Here is a 21,974-nt window from a genome sequence, read left to right as displayed (position 1 = left end):
ATAATTGAGTGTCATCGGCGTACATGTGAAAGTGTACATTGGATGCTTGTAGCAGGGTGGTGAGAGGTTCCATAACTAGGTTGAACAAAGTAGGGGATAGGCAGGATCCTTGAGGGACACCTAACGATACCGGTACTGGGGAAGACATCAAGTTTTTGCTCTTGAATTTTTGAGACCGGTTGTGTAGAAAGGAGGTGAACCAACGAAGCACAGTCCCAGAGAAGCCCATTCTTGTCTTTAGGAGTTCGAGTAAGTTCTCATGTTTCACTGTGTCGAATGCTGAAGAGAGATCAAGAAGGATGAGGAGGCAGGTATTATTTTGATCTAAGATTTGGATGGCGTCGTCAATTATGTGAGTCATAGCTCTTTCAGTGCTGTGCCCTGCTCGGAAGCCTGATTGATGTGGGTTGAGGAGATCAAACTGTTCTATGTGCTTTGTCATTTGTAGTTGGACGCATTTTTCTAAAAGTTTGGCGAGAGTGGGAATGTTGGTAATCGGACGGTAATTGCTTAGATCAGTGGGGTCGGCTGTTGGTTTCTTCAGTAAAGGTGTAACTTGTCCAACTTTGAGGGAGTCAGGGATAGTTCCTTGTTGTAGTGAGCTATTGATAATTTTAGTCCAGAGTGGGAGGAGCAAAGGGATGAAGTCTTTTACGGCGTTAGCAGGAAGAGGGTCAGTGAGGTGATTGGATGGTTTTAGGGTGCTGAGTATTCTGTCAATTTCTTCTTCAGAGTAGGTGTCAAAGGATGACCATGTTGCATTGTTTTTTAGTTTATTGGGTGTTATGCAGTTGGGTATTGAGTAAAGGCTTGCGTCATTGAGGAGGTCGCTCCTTATATTGTCAGTTTTTTTGTTAAAGAAAGCTGAGAAATCTTCACAGGAAGGAGTAGTGCTCATGATGTCGACAGCTGGGGGTTGTTCCTTAGATTGAGATCGGATTAGCTCGAACAATTTACTTGGACGGTTTTTTGCTTGGTCTAGCTGGAGTCTGAAGAACTGTGCCTTTGAGCGTTTTATTTTCCTGAAGTATGCATTTCTCTTTTTCCTCAGAGTTTTAAGATGCAATGTCGAGGGAACTGATCTCCAGGTGCGCTCTGCCGTTCGCATAGCCCGTCTCTCTTCATTGAGACTCCCGTTGTACCAAGGGTTGGATATCTTAGTGGATACTCTTTTCAGTTGCATTGGAGCGGCCTCATTGATAAGTGAGGCCATGGAGTTGAGATAGTGGTCAGTTAGGTACTGAACGTCAGTAACGGCCGGTAGGGGGGAGTAGGAGATTGCAGCTGTTAGGGGGAAGAGAGTTTGGATTGAGTTTCCTCATGTCTCTTTTCCAAACTTTGGGCATGGAGTATTGCACCGGGATGCGTTTTACTTTTTCCTTGATAAGGAATGTGATAATATGGTGGTCTGACCAGTCACAAGGTTGGATTGAGTCAAGTTGAATGGTGTCTTCTTTGGAGATGACAAGGTCGAGGATAGAGCCTTTGTCATGTGTCGGGGTGTTGCAAATTTGAGTGAGGTCAGAAGCGTTAAGGACATTTTTGAGGCTATTAACTACTGCGTCACTGCAGTCATTCCAATGGAGATTGAAGTCACCAAGGTAAATTTGTGTGTTTTGCCGTCCTGCGTTGATTGACATTGTGTCCATGAGTTGTTGGGAGAAGACGAGGTTGTCCCCCGGGGGGTGGTACATGATGTGTAGTGAACACACAGGTTTGTTCTCACTGATGACATCAAGGCAGAAGTATTCACAGGAGGTAAGAGAAGGGGCGGTGACCTTATTAATAGAGAGGTTGCTCTTGTAAATGCAGGCGATTCCGCCACCTGTCTTGTTGGACCTGTCAAGTCTAGTGATGCAGTAGTTGGGGGGGACTAGGATATCCATGATAGGATTGGAGGATTCAGTTAACCATGTTTCAGTTAGTATGGCCAGGTCAAGGTTCATAGACAAGATGAGGTCAGCGACCTCCGACGAGTGTTTTTGGGCCGATCTACAGTTGAGAAGTGTGCATTTGAGTCTGGGGGTGCAAGGGGAGGTGGAGGGGTCTATAGTGAGAGGGACTTTAGTGAGGTTGTTGGGAACAGAGCCTCTGTTGCTAAGCGTGGGGTGCCTGATAGGGTAGGAGAGAATCGTAGAAATGGACATGTGTGTGGTGGCTAAGCTGTTTTGGGTTGCCGGGACATATGTGCTGAGTAGGGTGTGTATGTCGCGGTCCGAGAGAGTCTTGATAGCGTGCTGGGGGCGGTTGGCGGTATTGCGAGAGGTGATAGAGGTCCAATGTAAGGAGCGAGTAGGATGTGTCTTGTTAGTGCACTGAGGCCGGTTGGAGGTATTGCGAGAGGGGATAGAGGTCCCATGTAAGGGGTGACTAGGATGTGAGGGGGAGTTGTTGATTCGTTGAGAAGTGGTGGTGAGGGGGGGGTGCTCGGTGTGCGTGAGGAGTAACTCTTTGAGCGTGTGGAGTTCTTCTTTCACTTGGAGGAGGGTGGTCATGATTGTGTCCAGCGTGCCGTTGGGTATGGGGTTAGAGTTATTGGAAGGGTAATCAATGACAGGGGGGGGTGAGGCAATTGCGAGACGTGTTGAGACTGGTCGTTGCGGGGGTGCAAGTGTAGTAATGGGGCGTGAGAGTGGGGGGGAGATGTTGAGGGAGGAGTGGGGACCAGGAGTGGCGGGAGTGCTAAGGGTGGGGGGGGAACGGTTGAGGGAAGAGTGAAGGCTAGGAGTGGCGGGAGTGCAGGGGGTGGGGGGGAGATGTTGAGGGAGGGGTGTAGGTCTGGAATGTGTTGAGTGCAGAGAGTGGGGGGGGCGCTGTTGAGGGAGGAGTGAAGGCTAGGAGTGGCGGGAGTGCAGGGAGTGGGGGGGAGATGTTGAGGGAGGGGTGTAGGTCTGGAATGTGTTGAGTGCAGAGAGTGGGGGGGGGCTGTTGAGGGAGGGGTGAAGGCTAGGAGTTGCGGGAGTGCAGGGAGTGGGGGGGGGAGATGTTGAGGGAGGGGTGTAGGTCAGGAATGGGTTGAGTGCAGAGAATGGGGGGGGGGAGCTGTTGAGGGAGGAGTGAAGGCTAGGAGTGGCGGGAGTGCAGGGAGTGGGGGGGGAGATGTTGAGGGAGGGGTGCATGTCAGGAGTGGTTTGAGTGCAGAGGGTGGGGGGGAGATGTTGAGGGAGGAGTGGGGGCCAGGAGGGAGGGAGCAGGGAGTGGGGGGAGAGAGGTCAAGGCAGGAGGGGGAGCTAGGAGCGGCGGGAGTGTAGGGAGTGGCGGGGGTGGAGAAAGTGGGGGGGATTTGGGATAGGATAGAGTCGAGTTGTGAGGGTCAGAGGCGGTGGGTCGTTCTGAGACGTTAGTTGGAGGTGAGGAGTTCTGGTTCAGTTGGATTGGAGTATGTGTGGAGGTCCGACGGTTGGAGAGGTCCTCTCTGAAAGTGGGGAACAGGTTGTCGAGTAGTTCCAGGTTCCTGTCTGTGGATTGAATTAGGACAATCACGTTATTGTAGATAGTAATGGCTGTACTGTCTGGGAAGAGTTTGGATGGTGCGATGGAGAGTGTTAGTCCATGAGCGGATTTCCTGATGGTGGAGACGTTGAGTAAGGTAAGGAACGCTTTTCTCCATTGAGCTCTGCGTGCGGTGTGGAAGATGATATCAGTGTTCAGGGATCCATTTACCGGTGAGAAGTAGGTGTCGGCGAAGGGTGTTTCAGGGTGGGACCTCAGGAAGTTGTGTTTAAAGCGTTTGGCGGCTTTTTTTGTGAGTGCGGGTGGTAGTTTATTTTATATGTGTGCTTGCCGCTGTGATCCATGTTAGGATGGCGTAAAGGTGGGTGTGGGAGAGTGAGCAGAAGAGATATACAAGAGCACAGACAATATATTACAAATAAATGCAGATAATATGTTACATGGGTCAAAAGAGATAAATGCAGACAATATGTTACATGGGTCAAAAGAGGCACTAGTGAGAAATCAAAATATATGTGTTAGCAGCATACACAAATATATAATAATCAGATATGCGTATAATACTGATGAAATACTGTAGCAAAATACATACATATGCCCACAGCAAGTTAAGGCATCAAGTGACACTAATGAGCAGCCAGAAGTGTATGAGGTAGCGATCGGTGCAAAGTAAATTAGGTGCAGGTAAATATATCCAAGGCACAAGTAGAAGTATAATACTGCAATAAAGGCATACACTCAACCACAGGAGGTGTAGCTACATAGATAAGTGAAAGTGGGCTGTAGATGAGATTAGTCTCAAAGAGTCCAGTTCTTAGGGTAGGGTCACTTTAAAGTGAAAATTACTGGTCCAAAATGGGGGTACGGTAAGGGAGTTATTGCTACAGTTTTCTGTCCCCACACAATTTTGAACAGATGAGGTAAACAATGTGATCGAGTGGGTGATGTAAATAACTTTTTGCAATTTCTGCTGCTCATCAAGCTGTTCAAGATGGCTGCCAAAATAGTATATAAGGCAGCAGTATTAGTCCTTTGTCTGTTGTTGTCTGTATTCGGAGAGATCAGTTTCCCTTTCTACTGAGGGCGAGTTAGTCCTATTTCTATGTTGGTGCTTCCTAGTTGCTGCTTGGTGGGGAGGAAAGAGACTAATCTCAGTTTAGGTGACCCTTGATCTAGTTGGAATGCATCCTCACGGTCAACTAGGGGCGGTGGTGTAATTTATTGCTTGTTTGTTGCTCCCTTTATGGCCCCCGCCATTTTAGACAAAGGAGACAATGGCGATGCAGTCCAGTCAGCGAAAATAGTTTTATTTGGACGGCGATAGCCCTTTGGGAAGTCCGGGCAGCGGGAGAGAGAGCCGACACAAGTGTTAGGAAAGTAGCCTTTTGTGTACCGACCTTGTGAGAAATTCAGGCGGTCGATCGTAGCGTCCCTGGACATGCTGCAGCTCCGCTCCTGTTAGTTCCCTGTGGCAGCCGGGAGGGGCATGGGGGGTGTCTATTATCGTTGCGGGCCGCCCGGTTCGATCCAGCTCCAGCTGACTGATTATGCGCAGTGCTCCCTGTAAGCGCCCCCTCTCAAGATCGAGCTGATCGCCCGAGATGACGGGGGAGACTTCCCGAGCGTAGCCAATCTCCTCAGAATGTGCAGCAGACCCATCGACCAGCTCAGGGATCTGTCGTCGGTCCGGTGCAGGCCGGTGCAGGCATGAGGACCCTCCGATGAGAACCCTGCTCCAGCCGCTCTTACCGACCGGTCATCGTCGAGGGCTCCCGCAGATCTCCTGCTGAGCTCAGGATGTGCCCAGCGGTGCCGGTGGTTGCAGGTGCGCAGATGGCCCAACTTGATCGGGACACCCGGAGTGATCACGGCGGTTGTTACAGGCGGGCAGGACTGCTCCGCATAGGGTTCCCGTTGTCCTTCCGGCGCCTCTTGCGGTCAGTCCCTCGGGTGACGGCAGCCGATCCGAGTCCACTTCCGCGACGTCCGGCGCTAGTATCGGTTATCACTTCAGGCAAGTTGGACACCTCCGGTGGACCGCCGGCATCCCCAGTGTCCAGGTTCCTCTGCTCTGAAGGTTTCGTGCAGCGCCAACCAGGTAGGAAGATATTGTTGCTCAAATCCAGTTACTCGTTCATTCCAGTTACTTGTTGTGCCACTCCAGTTACTTGTGCGTTACGTTGCTCGCAATGGTGGAGGTGCTGCAGGGTGCTAGCAGGGATAAAGTCCAAAAACGGGATCCCCAGCACTCGGAGCTCTCACCAAGAGCTCCTACCCAGCGGCCATCTTGGCTATCAGTGATTTGCAGAATGGAAAGTTTAGGGGAGGAAATGTTCAAGAGAATCTGGAACGCAAGGCAAGGCGTCATGTGGTCACCACCTTCTCCCTAGCAGTGAAGCTGGGGTTGATGCATCAGGGGGCAATCTGTCACCTACGGCCCCACAGATAAGGGGGCCAAGCTGTCTGCTATTGCCTCACCCTAGTAATACCCAGATGTACAGATCTCTTCTAGGCTCGTCTTAGTTCAGACATTTCGCGCCTTGACCCTTCTTGTAGTTGAGACACGTAGAAGACGCTAAAAGTGGCAAACTAAGAAGAACAGGGTGTGGGTATGGAATATTGAGAAGAGGACATCAAGGTCACACAATGTCATGACCACAATATTGAGCAGCAAAATATCCACAAGTAAGGGCATCTATATTTCCTATACCTAATTCCAGACATACATACCTTGATGACGTACATAACTTCAAGGTATGTAGATGTGGAGTTCAGAAGAGTAAATCTATTCCTTCCTCTAAGCTCTCACCTTCATGAAATGATGGTCTTGATATTATTCTCATGATACTGTGTCACCTAAAGACCCCCTTATTCCATACGACAAGTGAGGAACAGCAAACACTGCAAGTAGATTTAATCTGCATTTATTAGAGTTATTCATATTGTATTAACTTGACCATAAGACGAACTTTCTGCTCCCAAGCCAGTGAGAGGCCAGTTTCAAGCTGGGGCTCTCAAGCATTCAAAGGAGTAGGATCTTCCAGGCAGGCAAGTGTTAACAAAGCAATGCCCACGCCAGACAAGTCTTAACGAAGCAATGCCCAAGCCAGGCAAGTCTTAATGAAGCAATGCCCAAGCCAGGCAAGTCTTAATGAAGCAATGCCCAAGACAGGCAAGTCTTAACGAAGCAATGCCCAAGCCAGGCAAGTCTTAACGAAGCAATGCCCAAGCCAGGCAAGTCTTAACGAAGCAATGCCCAAGCCAGGCAAGTCTTAACGAAGCAATGCCCAAGCCAGGCAAGTCTTAACGAAGCAATGCCCAAGACAGGCAAGTCTTAACGAAGCAATGCCCAAGCCAGGCAAGTCTTAACGAAGCAATGCCCAAGCCAGGCAAGTCTTAACGAAGCAATGCCCAAGCCAGGCAAGTCTTAACGAAGCAATGCCCAAGCCAGGCAAGTCTTAACGAAGCAATGCCCAAGCCAGGCAAGTCTTAATGAAGCAATGCCCAAGACAGGCAAGTCTTAACGAAGCAATGCCCAAGCCAGGCAAGTCTTAACGAAGCAATGCCCAAGCCAGGCAAGTCTTAACGAAGCAATGCCCAAGCCAGGCAAGTCTTAATGAAGCAATGCCCGCGCCAGGCAAGTCTTAACGAAGCAATGCCCATGCCAGGCAAGTCTTAACGAAGCAATGCCCAAGCCAGGCAAGTCTTAACGAAGCAATGCCCAAGCCAGGCAAGTCTTAATGAAGCAATGCCCAAGCCAGGCAAGTCTTAATGAAGCAATGCCCAAGACAGGCAAGTCTTAACGAAGCAATGCCCAAGCCAGGCAAGTCTTAACGAAGCAATGCCTGGCTTGGGCATTGCTTCGTTAAGACTTGCCTGGCTTGGGCATTGCTTCGTTAAGACTTGCCTGTCTTGGGCATTGCTTCATTAAGACTTGCCTGGCTTGGGCATTGCTTCATTAAGACTTGCCTGGCTTGGGCATTGCTTCGTTAAGACTTGCCTGGCTTGGGCATTGCTTCGTTAAGACTTGCCTGGCATGGGCATTAGCCAGGCAAGTCTTAATGAAGCAATGCCCAAGACAGGCAAGTCTTAACGAAGCAATGCCCAAGCCAGGCAAGTCTTAACGAAGCAATGCCCAAGCCAGGCAAGTCTTAACGAAGCAATGCCCAAGCCAGGCAAGTCTTAATGAAGCAATGCCCGCGCCAGGCAAGTCTTAACGAAGCAATGCCCATGCCAGGCAAGTCTTAACGAAGCAATGCCCAAGCCAGGCAAGTCTTAACGAAGCAATGCCCAAGCCAGGCAAGTCTTAATGAAGCAATGCCTGCTCCAGGCAAGTCTTAATGAAGCAATGCCCAAGCCAGGCAAGTATTAACGAAGCAATGCCCAAGCCAGGCAAGTCTTAATGAAGCAATGCCCGCGCCAGGCAAGTCTTAATGAAGCAATGCCCAAGCCAGGCAAGTCTTAACAAAGCAATGCCCACGCCAGGCAAGTCTTAACGAAGCAATGCCCAAGCCAGGCAAGTCTTAACGAAGCAATGCCCATGCCAGGCAAGTCTTAACAAAGCAATGCCCACGCCAGGCAAGTCTTAACGAAGCAATGCCCGCGCCAGGCAAGTCTTAACGAAGCAATGCCCAAGCCAGGCAAGTATTTACGAAGCAATGCCTGCGCCAGGCAAGTGTTAATGTACTTGCCTGCGCCAGGCCAATCTTAACGAAGCAATGCCCACGCCAGGCAAGTGTTAATGTACTTGCCTGTGCCAGGCAAGTATTAGCGAAGCAATGCCTGCGCCAGGCAAGTCTTAATGAAGCAAAGACCACACCAGGCAAGTCTTAACGAAGCAATGCCTGCACAAGACAAGTATTAACAAAGCAATGCCTGCTCCAGGCAAGTATTAAGGAAGCAATGCCCATGCCAGGCAAGTATTAAAGAAGCAATGCCCATGCCAGGCAAGTCTTAACGAAGCAATGCCTGCGCCAGGCAAGTGTTAACGAAGCAATGCCCACAACAGGCAAGTATTAACAAAGCAATGCCCACGCCAGGCAAGTATTAACGAAGCAATGCCCATGCCAGGCAAGTCTTAACGAAGCAATGCCCAAGCCAGGCAAGTCTTAACGAAGCAATGCCCAAGCCAGGCAAGTCTTAACGAAGCAATGCCCAAGCCAGGCAAGTGTTAACGAAGCAATGCCTGCTCCAGGCAAGTCTTAACGAAGCAATGCCCAAGCCAGGCAAGTCTTAATGAAGTAATGCCTGCTCCAGGCAAGTGTTAACAAAGCAATGCCCAAGCCAGGCAAGTCTTAACGAAGCAATGCCCATGCCAGGCAAGTCTTAACAAAGCAATGCCCACGCCAGGCAAGTCTTAACGAAGCAATGCCCAAGCCAGGCAAGTCTTAAAGAAGCAATGCCCATGCCAGGCAAGTCTTAACAAAGCAATGCCCACGCCAGGCAAGTCTTAACGAAGCAATGCCCGCGCCAGGCAAGTCTTAACGAAGCAATGCCCAAGCCAGGCAAGTATTTACGAAGCAATGCCTGCGCCAGGCAAGTGTTAATGTACTTGCCTGCGCCAGGCCAATCTTAACGAAGCAATGCCCACGCCAGGCAAGTGTTAATGTACTTGCCTGTGCCAGGCAAGTATTAGCGAAGCAATGCCTGCGCCAGGCAAGTCTTAATGAAGCAAAGCCCACACCAGGCAAGTCTTAACGAAGCAATGCCTGCACAAGACAAGTATTAACAAAGCAATGCCTGCTCCAGGCAAGTATTAAGGAAGCAATGCCCATGCCAGGCAAGTATTAAAGAAGCAATGCCCATGCCAGGCAAGTCTTAACGAAGCAATGCCCATGCCAGGCAAGTCTTAACGAAGCAATGCCCGCGCCAGGCAAGTGTTAACGAAGCAATGCCCACAACAGGCAAGTATTAACGAAGCAATGCCCATGCCAGGCAAGTCTTAACGAAGCAATGCCCATGCCAGGCAAGTATTAACGAAGCAATGCCCGCACCAGGCAAGTCTTAACGAAGCAATGCCTGCTCCAGGCAAGTATTTACAAAGCAATGCCTGCTCCAGGCAAGTATTAACGAAGCAATGCCCATGCCCGGCAAGTATTAACAAAGCAATGCCTGCGCCAGGCAAGTGTTAACGAAGCAATGCCTGCTCCAGGCAAGTCTTAACGAAGCAATGCCCAAGCCAGGCAAGTATTAACGAAGCAATGCCTGCGCCAGGCAAGTGTTAACAAAGCAATGCCCGCTCCAGGCAAGTCTTAACGAAGCAATGCCTGCGCCAGGCAAGTGTTAATGTACTTGCCTGCGCCAGGCCAATCTTAACGAAGCAATGCCCACGCCAGGCAAGTGTTAATGTACTTGCCTGTGCCAGGCAAGTATTAGCGAAGCAATGCCTGCGCCAGGCAAGTCTTAATGAAGCAAAGCCCACACCAGGCAAGTCTTAACGAACCAATGCCTGCACAAGACAAGTATTAACAAAGCAATGCCTGCTCCAGGCAAGTATTAAGGAAGCAATGCCCATGCCAGGCAAGTATTAAATAAGCAATGCCCATGCCAGGCAAGTCTTAACGAAGCAATGCCCATGCCAGGCAAGTCTTAACGAAGCAATGCCCGCGCCAGGCAAGTGTTAACGAAGCAATGCCCACAACAGGCAAGTATTAATGAAGCAATGCCCATGCCAGGCAAGTCTTAACGAAGCAATGCCCATGCCAGGCAAGTATTAACGAAGCAATGCCCGCACCAGGCAAGTCTTAACGAAGCAATGCCTGCTCCAGGCAAGTATTTACAAAGCAATGCCTGCTCCAGGCAAGTATTAACGAAGCAATGCCTGCGCCAGGCAAGTGTTAACGAAGCAATGCCTGCTCCAGGCAAGTCTTAACGAAGCAATGCCCAAGCCAGGCAAGTATTAACGAAGCAATGCCTGCGCCAGGCAAGTGTTAACAAAGCAATGCCCGCTCCAGGCAAGTCTTAACGAAGCAATGCCCAAGCCAGGCAAGTCTTAACGAAGCAATGCCTGCTCCAGGCAAGTCTTAACGAATCAATGCCCGTGCCAGGCAAGTATTAACGAAGCAATGCCTGCGCCAGGCAAGTGTTAACAAAGCAATGCCTGCTCCAGGCAAGTATTAAGGAAGCAATGCCCACGCCAGGCAAGTCTTAACGAATCAATGCCTGTGACAGGCAAGTTTTAACTAAGCAATACGCACACCAGGCTAGTATTAACGAACTAATGCCCGCCCCAGACTAGTTTTAACAAAGTAATGCTCATGCAGGCAACTCTTAATGAAGCAATACCCGCGCCAGGCAAGGTTTGACGAAAATATGCCCGCACCAGGCAAGTCTTAATTAAGCAATGCCCGCACCAGGCAAGTCTTAACGAAGCACTGCCCATGTCCAGCTAGGTGGGAACATGGCAAAAGTCATTGCAAGGCTTGTACAGGTCGGAGGTGACTCCCCTCGCAAAGAAGGCTCCTCAGGCTGGGCTCTGCCACTCAAAGGTTGCTGGGCATAGGAAGTGCTCCAGTTCTGGAGGGTTATAGGGTGCGACATCTCTTGTCCCACTCTCAGCCTTTCAGTAACCTCTTGATAGGTGATGAGGGGCCAGGTGAAGAGAGGTGATCTCTGCCTCCCCAGACTCCAGATGTGAACACCCCAACATCCCCACATGCTGCTGGATCCAGGTGTGGCACAAACCAGACTGTAGAGCATGAAATACAATCATGCATGTGCAGAAAGAGATTATTCTGATTACTTTTCCCTTTAGCAATTCACAGAAGGACACTACTTTAAATATTTAGCTCTGCTTTTCATTGCACTAGACAAATACTCTAACTACGTTTGAACTGAATTATGGTATATTGCTTTAAATCCTTTATCCTGAATTAGATTACAATTACTTCATCATGTAACAGACCACAGCAGGAGGCTGCTCTGACTACTTCATCTATGTTATGCACAGAAGGGCAGGACTCCACATTAGATTATGGAAGCCGATGAATCAGGCTACTTTACCATACATTATATTACAGAAGGTTATTTTAATTATTTTATGATGTATGTGACTACAAACATCGGGGCACATATACAAGCCCCTATCGCCATAGGATCATCACTTTCCACAACGTTCCGCTGGCGATAGGGGCCTCGCCTTATATACAAGGCAGCATTAAGTCACTTAACGTGCCTTAAAGCTGCCTTGTAAATAAGGCCCCCTTCACCCTATGCTTAGCGTGAAAGGGGAGGGCAGTGGGTGTTGCAGTGGGTGTTCCACTGCAACACCCATTGATTTTGACGCTGCCCTCTATTTACAAGGGCAGCATTCATAGGAGGCAGCACCAAAATGAAGACCAGGGAAAACCTGGTCTTAACCTGGCACAACAGGGAGTAATGCTTTATTTCTCCTTGTTTTTGCAAAATGCCTTGGATTGTTCATGTACAGAAAGGTCTCCCTTCCTGGACATAAACAATCTTTTAAAAAAATGCCATTTTGTGACTTCCAAGTGTGCTGCATTAAGCAGCACACATAGAAGTGACACATTGGCATTTAAAGATTGTTTATGTACAGGAAGGGGGACCATCCTACATTTAAACAATCTTCCCCTGCACGCAGACATGCTTGCACTATGGTTCAAGGGTGCCTGCGTTGGCGCTACACTGCTAAGTGTAGCGCCAGCGCCGGGCAAAACGCAATGCTATACTATATTGTTGTAAATATGGTGCAGCCTTGTGTTTCTGAAGTGGTGGAGAGAGGCGTTAAGCCATGACAGCTAACGCCTCACTCCGCCACTTCCTTGAACATATGCCCCAGAGTATACTCTTGATTGCACGAGTATAGATTTAAATGTCCTAGCATCCCTCTATGAGTACCAGCCTTCCCAAACTCTGACATCACAGTCAGAGCACAGGCAGCAGGCTGCAGCTACGCCTCACATCTGCACAGGCAGGGTAGTACTTCCTGTCAGCACACGCACACCTGACGCAGGGGTGGGTGAAACTCACATCACCGTAGACAGGCATGGATGCTTTATCTGCTGCTCATGTCTGATTATCTAGGCGCCATTGGAGGCCTCGGTCATTACACCAAGGACGCGCCACTCACCCCCCACCTCCGCCCTCACCTTCTTGTTCTCGTCCCGATACTTGTTCAGGAACAAGGCCCGGGTCCTCCCGTTCTCCATCTCCTGGAGCACGGCCGAACGGTCGGCGTCCATCGCCTCCACAGACTCCTTGGCCTGGCTGGCCATCGTCTGCCTCTGTAGCGCCCACTTCTCGTTCATCTGCCGCTTTAGGAGCTGCCGCAGCTCGTGCCTTGGAGAGGGTGGGGTAAGAAGAGAGAGACAGAGGTCAGGCGACTGTGTCATGGTTGGCATACATACACGGGGTGGAAGAAGCGGGACGGGGACATTTGTAATGAAAAACAACAGACTAAGACTAGCTACGGACGTTAAGACATTATTGAATGAAAGCCAATCTTCCGAAAAGTGTTTGGGATAGGTGAACACCAACCTCCCGGGGAAGGGTTAGGAGTGCTATGTATCAGAAAGGTATTCAAATATTTCAAGAGTGTTCCTTCAGACCCTACGAGGCCGATTCACAGAACAAATCTGAGAAAAAATCCTGAACTTACTACTTTTGGTATTCACAGAAGGCATTTAGTACTTGTAAAGTTAGGATTTTGACTTAAGTTAGTATTTTGTCTTAAATTAGGATTTTGTCTTAAATTAGAATTTTGTCTTAAATTAGGATTTTGTCTTAAAATGGGATTTTGTCTTAAGTTAGTATTTTGACTTAAGTTAGTATTTTGTCTTACATTAGAATTTTGTCTTAAATTAGGATTTTGTCTTAAAATGGAATTTTGTCTTAAGTTAGGATTTTGTCTTGAAACCAAAAATGAAGACAAAATCCTAATTTAAGACAAAATACTAACTTTACTACTACTAAATGCCTTCTGTGAATACCAAAAGTACTAAATTTAGGATTTTGTCTCAGATTACTTCTGTGAATCGGCCCCACTATCTTTACATCCTTCGCAAATCCTCCTGCCACACCCTGCTCTCCATTGAATCTATCGGTAAGAAGATGGTGTAGTTGGTTCTAGCGCCTGGTGCCGTTTGTACCTGTTGTTGGCACTACACAAGTTTAAAAAATCACCACCACTGCTGACAAGTTACATTTGGACTTTTTCTGTTGAAGTTATTTTATCATGATTCAAATCAAACCTGTGACCATCTGATTACAAACACAGATCGTCACTTCAGTAAGTGCATTAACCACCTAATCTATTTTACTAATAGTGCACACTGAGCCTTGCTAAATACAACACAAATCTTAGCAACAGTGCCTTAACCCCTAAGCAATCTTCAAACAGAGGTTCCATTGGAACTGTAAGTCCAACAAGGGGGTGTCGTTTGTAGCCGCATATTAAGCCAGACACACTCACTGCTCTCACCTTAAAATCTATGATGTAGATTTCTCAGGGCAGATTTACAATAACTGGCGCATCCCTGCATATTAGCAGGGATGCGCCAGTTATTGTGCGTAACTCAAAAAAAACCTCCCGCCACCATGGATACACCGCATTAACAAAGTGGCGCACCGTGGCGCAAGGATAGACAGATGCGTGATGCATCTGTTGGCGTAAGGGTGACACAGTACTGGAGTTGTGTTGCAAGCGCAACGCAACTCCGGCACTGCTCATGGGTGCCCTATACCTAATATGTTCCGTCACTCCTTATGCCTGGTTCAAGCAGGCGTAAGGATTTGACCCAGGGGGGACGTAAAAGTGACTCAATGAAATCTTGTAGATGTCACTGCGTCACTTTTACGGGATTCCTTGCTACAGAACACCCACCCTGCATACATTATACCTGACGCAGGTATAATGTAGCGCAGGGCTTTACAACGTGACGCATCTAACTAGATGCGTCACGTTGTAAATATGTCGCATAGTGGCGCATTATTTACGCCGCTGCTGCATCACAAAAGTGACGCAACGGCAGTATAAAAGTGTTGCACGGGGCTTGTAAAACTGCCCCCTCATCTGTACATTTTAGCGTGCGCATAAGGGCACTATATGATGACGTATTTCCCTGTGTTGAAGCGACCTGCCCTTTACTCACCCGCCATCTCCCCGGGTCGCGCAGGCGCGTTGCAGCGCACACGTGCAGAAGCCTGACTCTGTCCCTGTGCTCCTGACACTACACAACCAGAGCAGACCCTCCCAAAATATGCAAAGACGGGTCCGAAGGGTGAATGAAGCATCTGGCCTCGAATAGAGGCCTTTCTGGGCCACTACTAGGGTGTATCTTCGGATGTAAACCCGTAAATATTTTGTGAAATGTCATATATATGTGTAATATGGACAAATATATTTTATCAAAGCAAGTCCTACCTGTTCCGGAAGGAATATTTACTAAATCAACCAGAAAAATCTCCTACGCATTATTTGGAATAATTATTTTTTTAATCTCCATTTCCACTGTTGTTATTCCCACGGATCTGCCTGTTTATTTAATGGCCACTGGAGGGCGGCAAAGCACTAGGAATCCAATCCTTAATAAGGCATGCTGCATAACAGGAAAAGGCTGAGGCACAAAATCTCATTACAGGAGAAGGGAAAGTACAACATTTCTCGCAAAGGTCGAAACTTTAAGCAGGACTCATCAGCACAGCATCCCCATCACACCACCAATAGGAAGGACAGAAGGACTCATCAGCACAGTATCCACATCACAGCATCCATAGGAAGGACAGAGGGACTCATCAGCACAGCATCCCCATCACACCACCAATAGGAAGGACAGAAGGACTCATCAGCACAGCATCCCCATCACACCACCAATAGGAAGGACAGCAGGACTCATCAGCACAGCATCCCCATCACACCACCAATAGGAAGGACAGAAGGACTCATCAGCACAGTATCCACATCACAGCATCCATAGGAAGGACAGAGGGACTCATCAGCACAGCATCCCCATCACACCACCAATAGGAAGGACAGAAGGACTCATCAGCACAGCATCCCCATCACACCACCAATAGGAAGGACAGCAGGACTCATCAGCACAGCATCCCCATCACACCACCAATAGGAAGGACAGAAGGACTCATCAGCACAGCATCCCCATCACACCACCAATAGGAAGGACAGAAGGACTCATCAGCACAGCATCCCCATCACACCACCAATAGGAAGGACAGCAGGACTCATCAGCACAGCATCCCCATCACACCACCAATAGGAAGGACAGAAGGACTCATCAGCACAGCATCCCCATCACACCACCAATAGGAAGGACAGAAGGACTCATCAGCACAGCATCCCCATCACACCACCAATAGGAAGGACAGAAGGACTCATCAGCACAGCATCCCCATCACACCACCAATAGGAAGGACAGCAGGACTCATCAGCACAGCATCCCTATCACACCATCCCCAGGAAGGACAGAAGGACTCATCAGCACAGCATCCCTATCACAGCATCCCTGGGTAGGACAGTAGGACTCATCAGCACAGCATCCCTATCACAGCATCCATAGGAAGGACAGCAGGACTCATCAGCACAGCATCCCTATCACAGCATCCCTGGGAAGGACAGCAGGACTCATCAGCACAGCATCCCTAGGATGGACAGAAGGACTCCTCACACAATTTCCCAAGAGATTCAGCAGGACTCATCAGCACAGCATCCCTATCACACCACCAATAGGAAGGACAGCAGGACTCATCAGCACAGCATCCACATCACAGCATCCCTAGGAAGGACAGAAGGACTCATCAGCACAGCATCCCTATCACAGCATCCCTGGGAAGGACAGCAGGACTCATCAGCACAGCATCCCTATCACACCATCCATAGGAAGGACAGAAGGACTCATCAGCACAGCATCCCTATCACACCACCAATAGGAAGGACAGAAGGACTCATCAGCACAGCATCCCCATCACAGCATCCCTGGGAAGGACAGCAAGACTCATCAGCACAGCATCCCTATCACACCATCCATAGGAAGGACAGAAGGACTCATCAGCACAGCATCCCTATCACACCACCAATAGGAAGGACAGAAGGACTCATCAGCACAGCATCCCTATCACAGCATCCCTTGGAAGGACAGCAGGACTCATCAGCACAGCATCCCTATCACAGCATCCCTGGGAAGGACAGAAGGACTCATCAGCACAGCATCCCTATCACACCATCCATAGGAAGGACAGAAGGACTCATCAGCACAGCATCCCTATCACACCATCCATAGGAAGGACAGCATTATTCATCAGCACAGCATCCCTATCACACCATCCATAGGAAGGACAGCATTATTCATCAGCACAGCATCCACATCACACCATCCCTGGGAAGGACAGAAGGACTCATCAGCACAGCATCCCTATCACACCATCCCTGGGAAGGACAGAAGGACTCATCAGCACAGTATCCCTATCACACCATCCATAGGAAGGACAGAAGGACTCATCAGCACAGTATCCCTATCACACCATCCATAGGAAGGACAGCATTATTCATCAGCACAGCATCCCTATCACACCATCCATAGGAAGGACAGCATTATTCATCAGCACAGCATCCCTATCACACCATCCATAGGAAGGACAGCATTATTCATCAGCACAGCATCCACATCACACCATCCCTGGGAAGGACAGAAGGACTCATCAGCACAGCATCCCTATCACAGCATCCCTAGGAAGGACAGAAGGACTCATCAGCACAGCATCCCTATCACACCATCCCCAGGAAGGACAGCAGGACTCATCAGCACAGCATCCCTATCACAGCATCCCTAGGAAGGACAGAAGGACTCATCAGCACAGCATCCCTATCACAGCATCCCTAGGAAGGACAGAAGGACTCATCAGCAAGCATCCCTATCACACCATCCCCAGGAAGGACAGCAGGACTCATCAGCACAGCATCCCTATCACACCACCCATAGGAAGGACAGAAGTACTCATCAGCACAGCATCCCTATCACAGCATCCCTGGGAAGGACAGCAGGACTCATCAGCACAGCATCCCTATCACAGCATCACTGGGAAGGACAGAAGTACTCATCGGCACAGCATCCTTATCACAGCATCCGTAGGAAGGACAGCAGGACTCATCAGCACAGCATCCCTATCACAGCATCCATAGGAAGGACAGGAGGACTCATCAGCACAGCATCCCTATCACAGCATCCATAGGAAGGACAGCATTATTCATCAGCACAGCATCCCTATCACACCATCCATAGGAAGGACAGCATTATTCATCAGCACAGCATCCACATCACACCATCCCTGGGAAGGACAGAAGGACTCATCAGCACAGCATCCCTATCACAGCATCCCTAGGAAGGACAGAAGGACTCATCAGCACAGCATCCCTATCACACCATCCCCAGGAAGGACAGCAGGACTCATCAGCACAGCATCCCTATCACAGCATCCCTAGGAAGGACAGAAGGACTCATCAGCACAGCATCCCTATCACAGCATCCCTAGGAAGGACAGAAGGACTCATCAGCACAGCATCCCTATCACACCATCCCCAGGAAGGACAGCAGGACTCATCAGCACAGCATCCCTATCACACCATCCATAGGAAGGACAGAAGTACTCATCAGCACAGCATCCCTATCACAGCATCCCTGGGAAGGACAGCAGGACTCATCAGCACAGCATCCCTATCACAGCATCACTGGGAAGGACAGAAGTACTCATCGGCACAGCATCCTTATCACAGCATCCGTAGGAAGGACAGCAGGACTCATCAGCACAGCATCCCTATCACAGCATCCCTAGGAAGGACAGAAGGACTCATCAGCACAGTATCCCTATCACACCATCCATAGGAAGGACAGCAGGACTCATCAGCACAGCATCCCTATCACAGCATCCCTGGGAAGGACAGCAGGACTCATCAGCACAGCATCCCTATCACAGCATCCCTAGGAAGGACAGAAGGACTCATCAGCACAGTATCCCTATCACAGCATCCCTGGGAAGGACAGCAGGACTCATCAGCACAGCATCCCTATCACACCATCCATAAGAAGGACAGAAGGACTCATCAGCACAGTATCCCTATCACAGCATCCCTGGGAAGGACAGCAGGACTCATCAGCACAGCATCCCTATCACAGCATCCCTGGGAAGGACAGCAGGACTCATCAGCACAGCATCCCTATCACACCACCAATAGGAAGGACAGAAGGACTCATCAGCACAGTATCCCTATCACAGCATCCCTATCACACCATCCATAAGAAGGACAGAAGGACTCATCAGCACAGCATCCCTATCACACCATCCATAGGAAGGACAGAAGGACTCATCAGCACAGCATCCCTATCACAGCATCCCTGGGAAGGACAGAAGGACTCATCAGCACAGCATCCCTATCACACCATCCATAGGAAGGACAGAAGGACTCATCAGCACAGCATCCCTATCACAGCATCCATAGGAAGGACAGCAGGACTCATCAGCACAGTATCCCTATCACAGCATCCATAGGAAGGACAGCAGGACTCATCAGCACAGTATCCCTATCACACCATCCATAGGAAGGACAGCAGGACTCATCAGCACAGCATCCCTATCACACCACCCATAGGAAGGACAGAAGGACTCATCAGCACAGCCTCCCTATCACACCATCCATAAGAAGGACAGCAGGACTCATCAGCACAGTATCCCTATCACACCATCCATAGGAAGGACAGCAGGACTCATCAGCACAGTATCCCTATCACACCATCCCTAGGAAGGACAGAAGGACTCATCAGCACAGTATCCCTATCACACCATCCATAGGAAGGACAGCAGGACTCATCAGCACAGTATCCCTATCACACCATCCATAGGAAGGACAGCAGGACTCATCAGCACAGCATCCCTATCACACCATCCATAGGAAGGACAGCAGGACTCATCAGCACAGCATCCCTATCACACCATCCCCATCACACCATCCATAAGAAGGACAGCAGGACTCATCAGCACAGTATCCCTATCACACCATCCATAGGAAGGACAGCAGGACTCATCAGCACAGTATCCCTATCACACCATCCCTAGGAAGGACAGAAGGACTCATCAGCACAGTATCCCTATCACACCATCCATAGGAAGGACAGCAGGACTCATCAGCACAGTATCCCTATCACACCATCCATAGGAAGGACAGCAGGACTCATCAGCACAGCATCCCTATCACACCACCAATAGGAAGGACAGAAGGACTCATCAGCTCAGTATCCCTATTACACCATCCATAAGAAGGACAGCGTGACTCATCAGTCCAGTATCCCTATCACACCATCCCCAGGAAGGACAGAAGGACTCATCAGCACAGCATCCCTATCACAGCATCCCCATCACACCATCCATAAGAAGGACAGCAGGACTCATCAGCACAGCATCCCTATCACACCACCAATAGGAAGGACAGAAGGACTCATCAGCACAGCATCCCTATCACACCACCCATAGGAAGGACAGCAGGACTCATCAGCACAGCATCCCTATCACACCACCCATAGGAAGGACAGCAGGACTCATCAGCACAGCATCCCTATCACACCATCCATAGGAAGGACAGAAGGACTCATCAGCACAGCATCCCTATCACACCACCAATAGGAAGGACAGCAGGACTCATCAGCACAGTATCCCTATCACACCATCCATAGGAAGGACAGCAGGACTCATCAGCACAGCATCCCTATCACACCATCCCCATCACACCATCCATAAGAAGGACAGCAGGACTCATCAGCACAGTATCCCTATCACACCATCCATAGGAAGGACAGCAGGACTCATCAGCACAGTATCCCTATCACACCATCCCTAGGAAGGACAGAAGGACTCATCAGCACAGTATCCCTATCACACCATCCATAGGAAGGACAGCAGGACTCATCAGCACAGTATCCCTATCACACCATCCATAGGAAGGACAGCAGGACTCATCAGCACAGCATCCCTATCACACCACCAATAGGAAGGACAGAAGGACTCATCAGCACAGTATCCCTATCACACCATCCATAAGAAGGACAGCGTGACTCATCAGCACAGTATCCCTATCACACCAACCCCTAGGAAGGACAGAAGGACTCATCAGCACAGCATCCCTATCACAGCATCCCCATCACACCATCCATAAGAAGGACAGCAGGACTCATCAGCACAGCATCCCTATCACACCACCAATAGGAAGGACAGAAGGACTCATCAGCACAGTATCCCTATCACAGCATCCCTATCACACCATCCATAAGAAGGACAGAAGGACTCATCAGCACAGCATCCCTATCACACCATCCATAGGAAGGACAGAAGGACTCATCAGCACAGCATCCCTATCACACCACCCATAGGAAGGACAGAAGGACTCATCAGCACAGCATCCCTATCACACCATCCATAGGAAGGACAGAAGGACTCATCAGCACAGCATCCCTATCACAGCATCCCTGGGAAGGACAGAAGGACTCATCAGCACAGCATCCCTATCACACCATCCATAGGAAGGACAGAAGGACTCATCAGCACAGCATCCCTATCACACCACCAATAGGAAGGACAGCAGGACTCATCAGCACAGTATCCCTATCACACCATCCATAGGAAGGACAGCAGGACTCATCAGCACAGCATCCCTATCACACCATCCCCAGGAAGGACAGAAGGACTCATCAGCACAGCATCCCTATCACAGCATCCCCATCACACCATCCATAAGAAGGACAGCAGGACTCATCAGCACAGTATCCCTATCACACCATCCATAGGAAGGACAGCAGGACTCATCAGCACAGTATCCCTATCACACCATCCATAGGAAGGACAGCAGGACTCATCAGCACAGCATCCCTATCACACCATCCCCAGGAAGGACAGAAGGACTCATCAGCACAGTATCCCTATCACACCATCCATAGGAAGGACAGAAGGACTCATCAGCACAGCATCCCTATCACACCATCCCCAGGAAGGACAGAAGGACTCATCAGCACAGCATCCCTATCACACCATCCATAGGAAGGACAGAAGGACTCATCAGCACAGCATCCCTATCACACCACCCATAGGAAGGACAGAAGGACTCATCAGCACAGCATCCCTATCACAGCATCCCTGGGAAGGACAGCAGGACTCATCAGCACAGCATCCCTATCACACCATCCATAGGAAGGACAGAAGGACTCATCAGCACAGCATCCCTATCACAGCATCCCTGGGAAGGACAGAAGGACTCATCAGCACAGCATCCCTATCACACCATCCCTGGGAAGGACAGCAGGACTCATCAGCACAGCATCCCTATCACACCATCCATAGGAAGGACAGAAGGACTCATCAGCACAGCATCCCTATCACACCACCAATAGGAAGGACAGCAGGATTCATCAGCACAGCATCCCTATCACACCATTCCTAGGAAGGACAGAAGGACTCATCAGCACAGCATCCCTATCACAGCATCCCTGGGAAGGACAGAAGGACTCATC

General features: G+C 49.5%; 1 protein-coding gene across 1 annotated transcript in view; it reads right to left on the bottom strand.

The window, feature by feature from the left end:
• Window positions 1–21,974, bottom strand: part of LOC144780816 (uncharacterized) — a 143,128-nt gene that overhangs the window by 10,964 nt on the left and 110,190 nt on the right. Inside the window, exon 6 of the mRNA XM_078659323.1 lies at window positions 12,561–12,750. Within this exon, the coding sequence (XP_078515449.1) occupies window positions 12,561–12,750 (190 nt within the window). The remainder of the gene's footprint in view (window positions 1–12,560; window positions 12,751–21,974) is intronic.

This window comes from Lissotriton helveticus, chromosome 9, assembly GCF_964261635.1.
Source record: "Lissotriton helveticus chromosome 9, aLisHel1.1, whole genome shotgun sequence".
Classification (NCBI taxonomy): Eukaryota; Metazoa; Chordata; class Amphibia; order Caudata; family Salamandridae; genus Lissotriton; species Lissotriton helveticus.
This window is presented reverse-complemented; position numbering and strand designations above follow the sequence as displayed.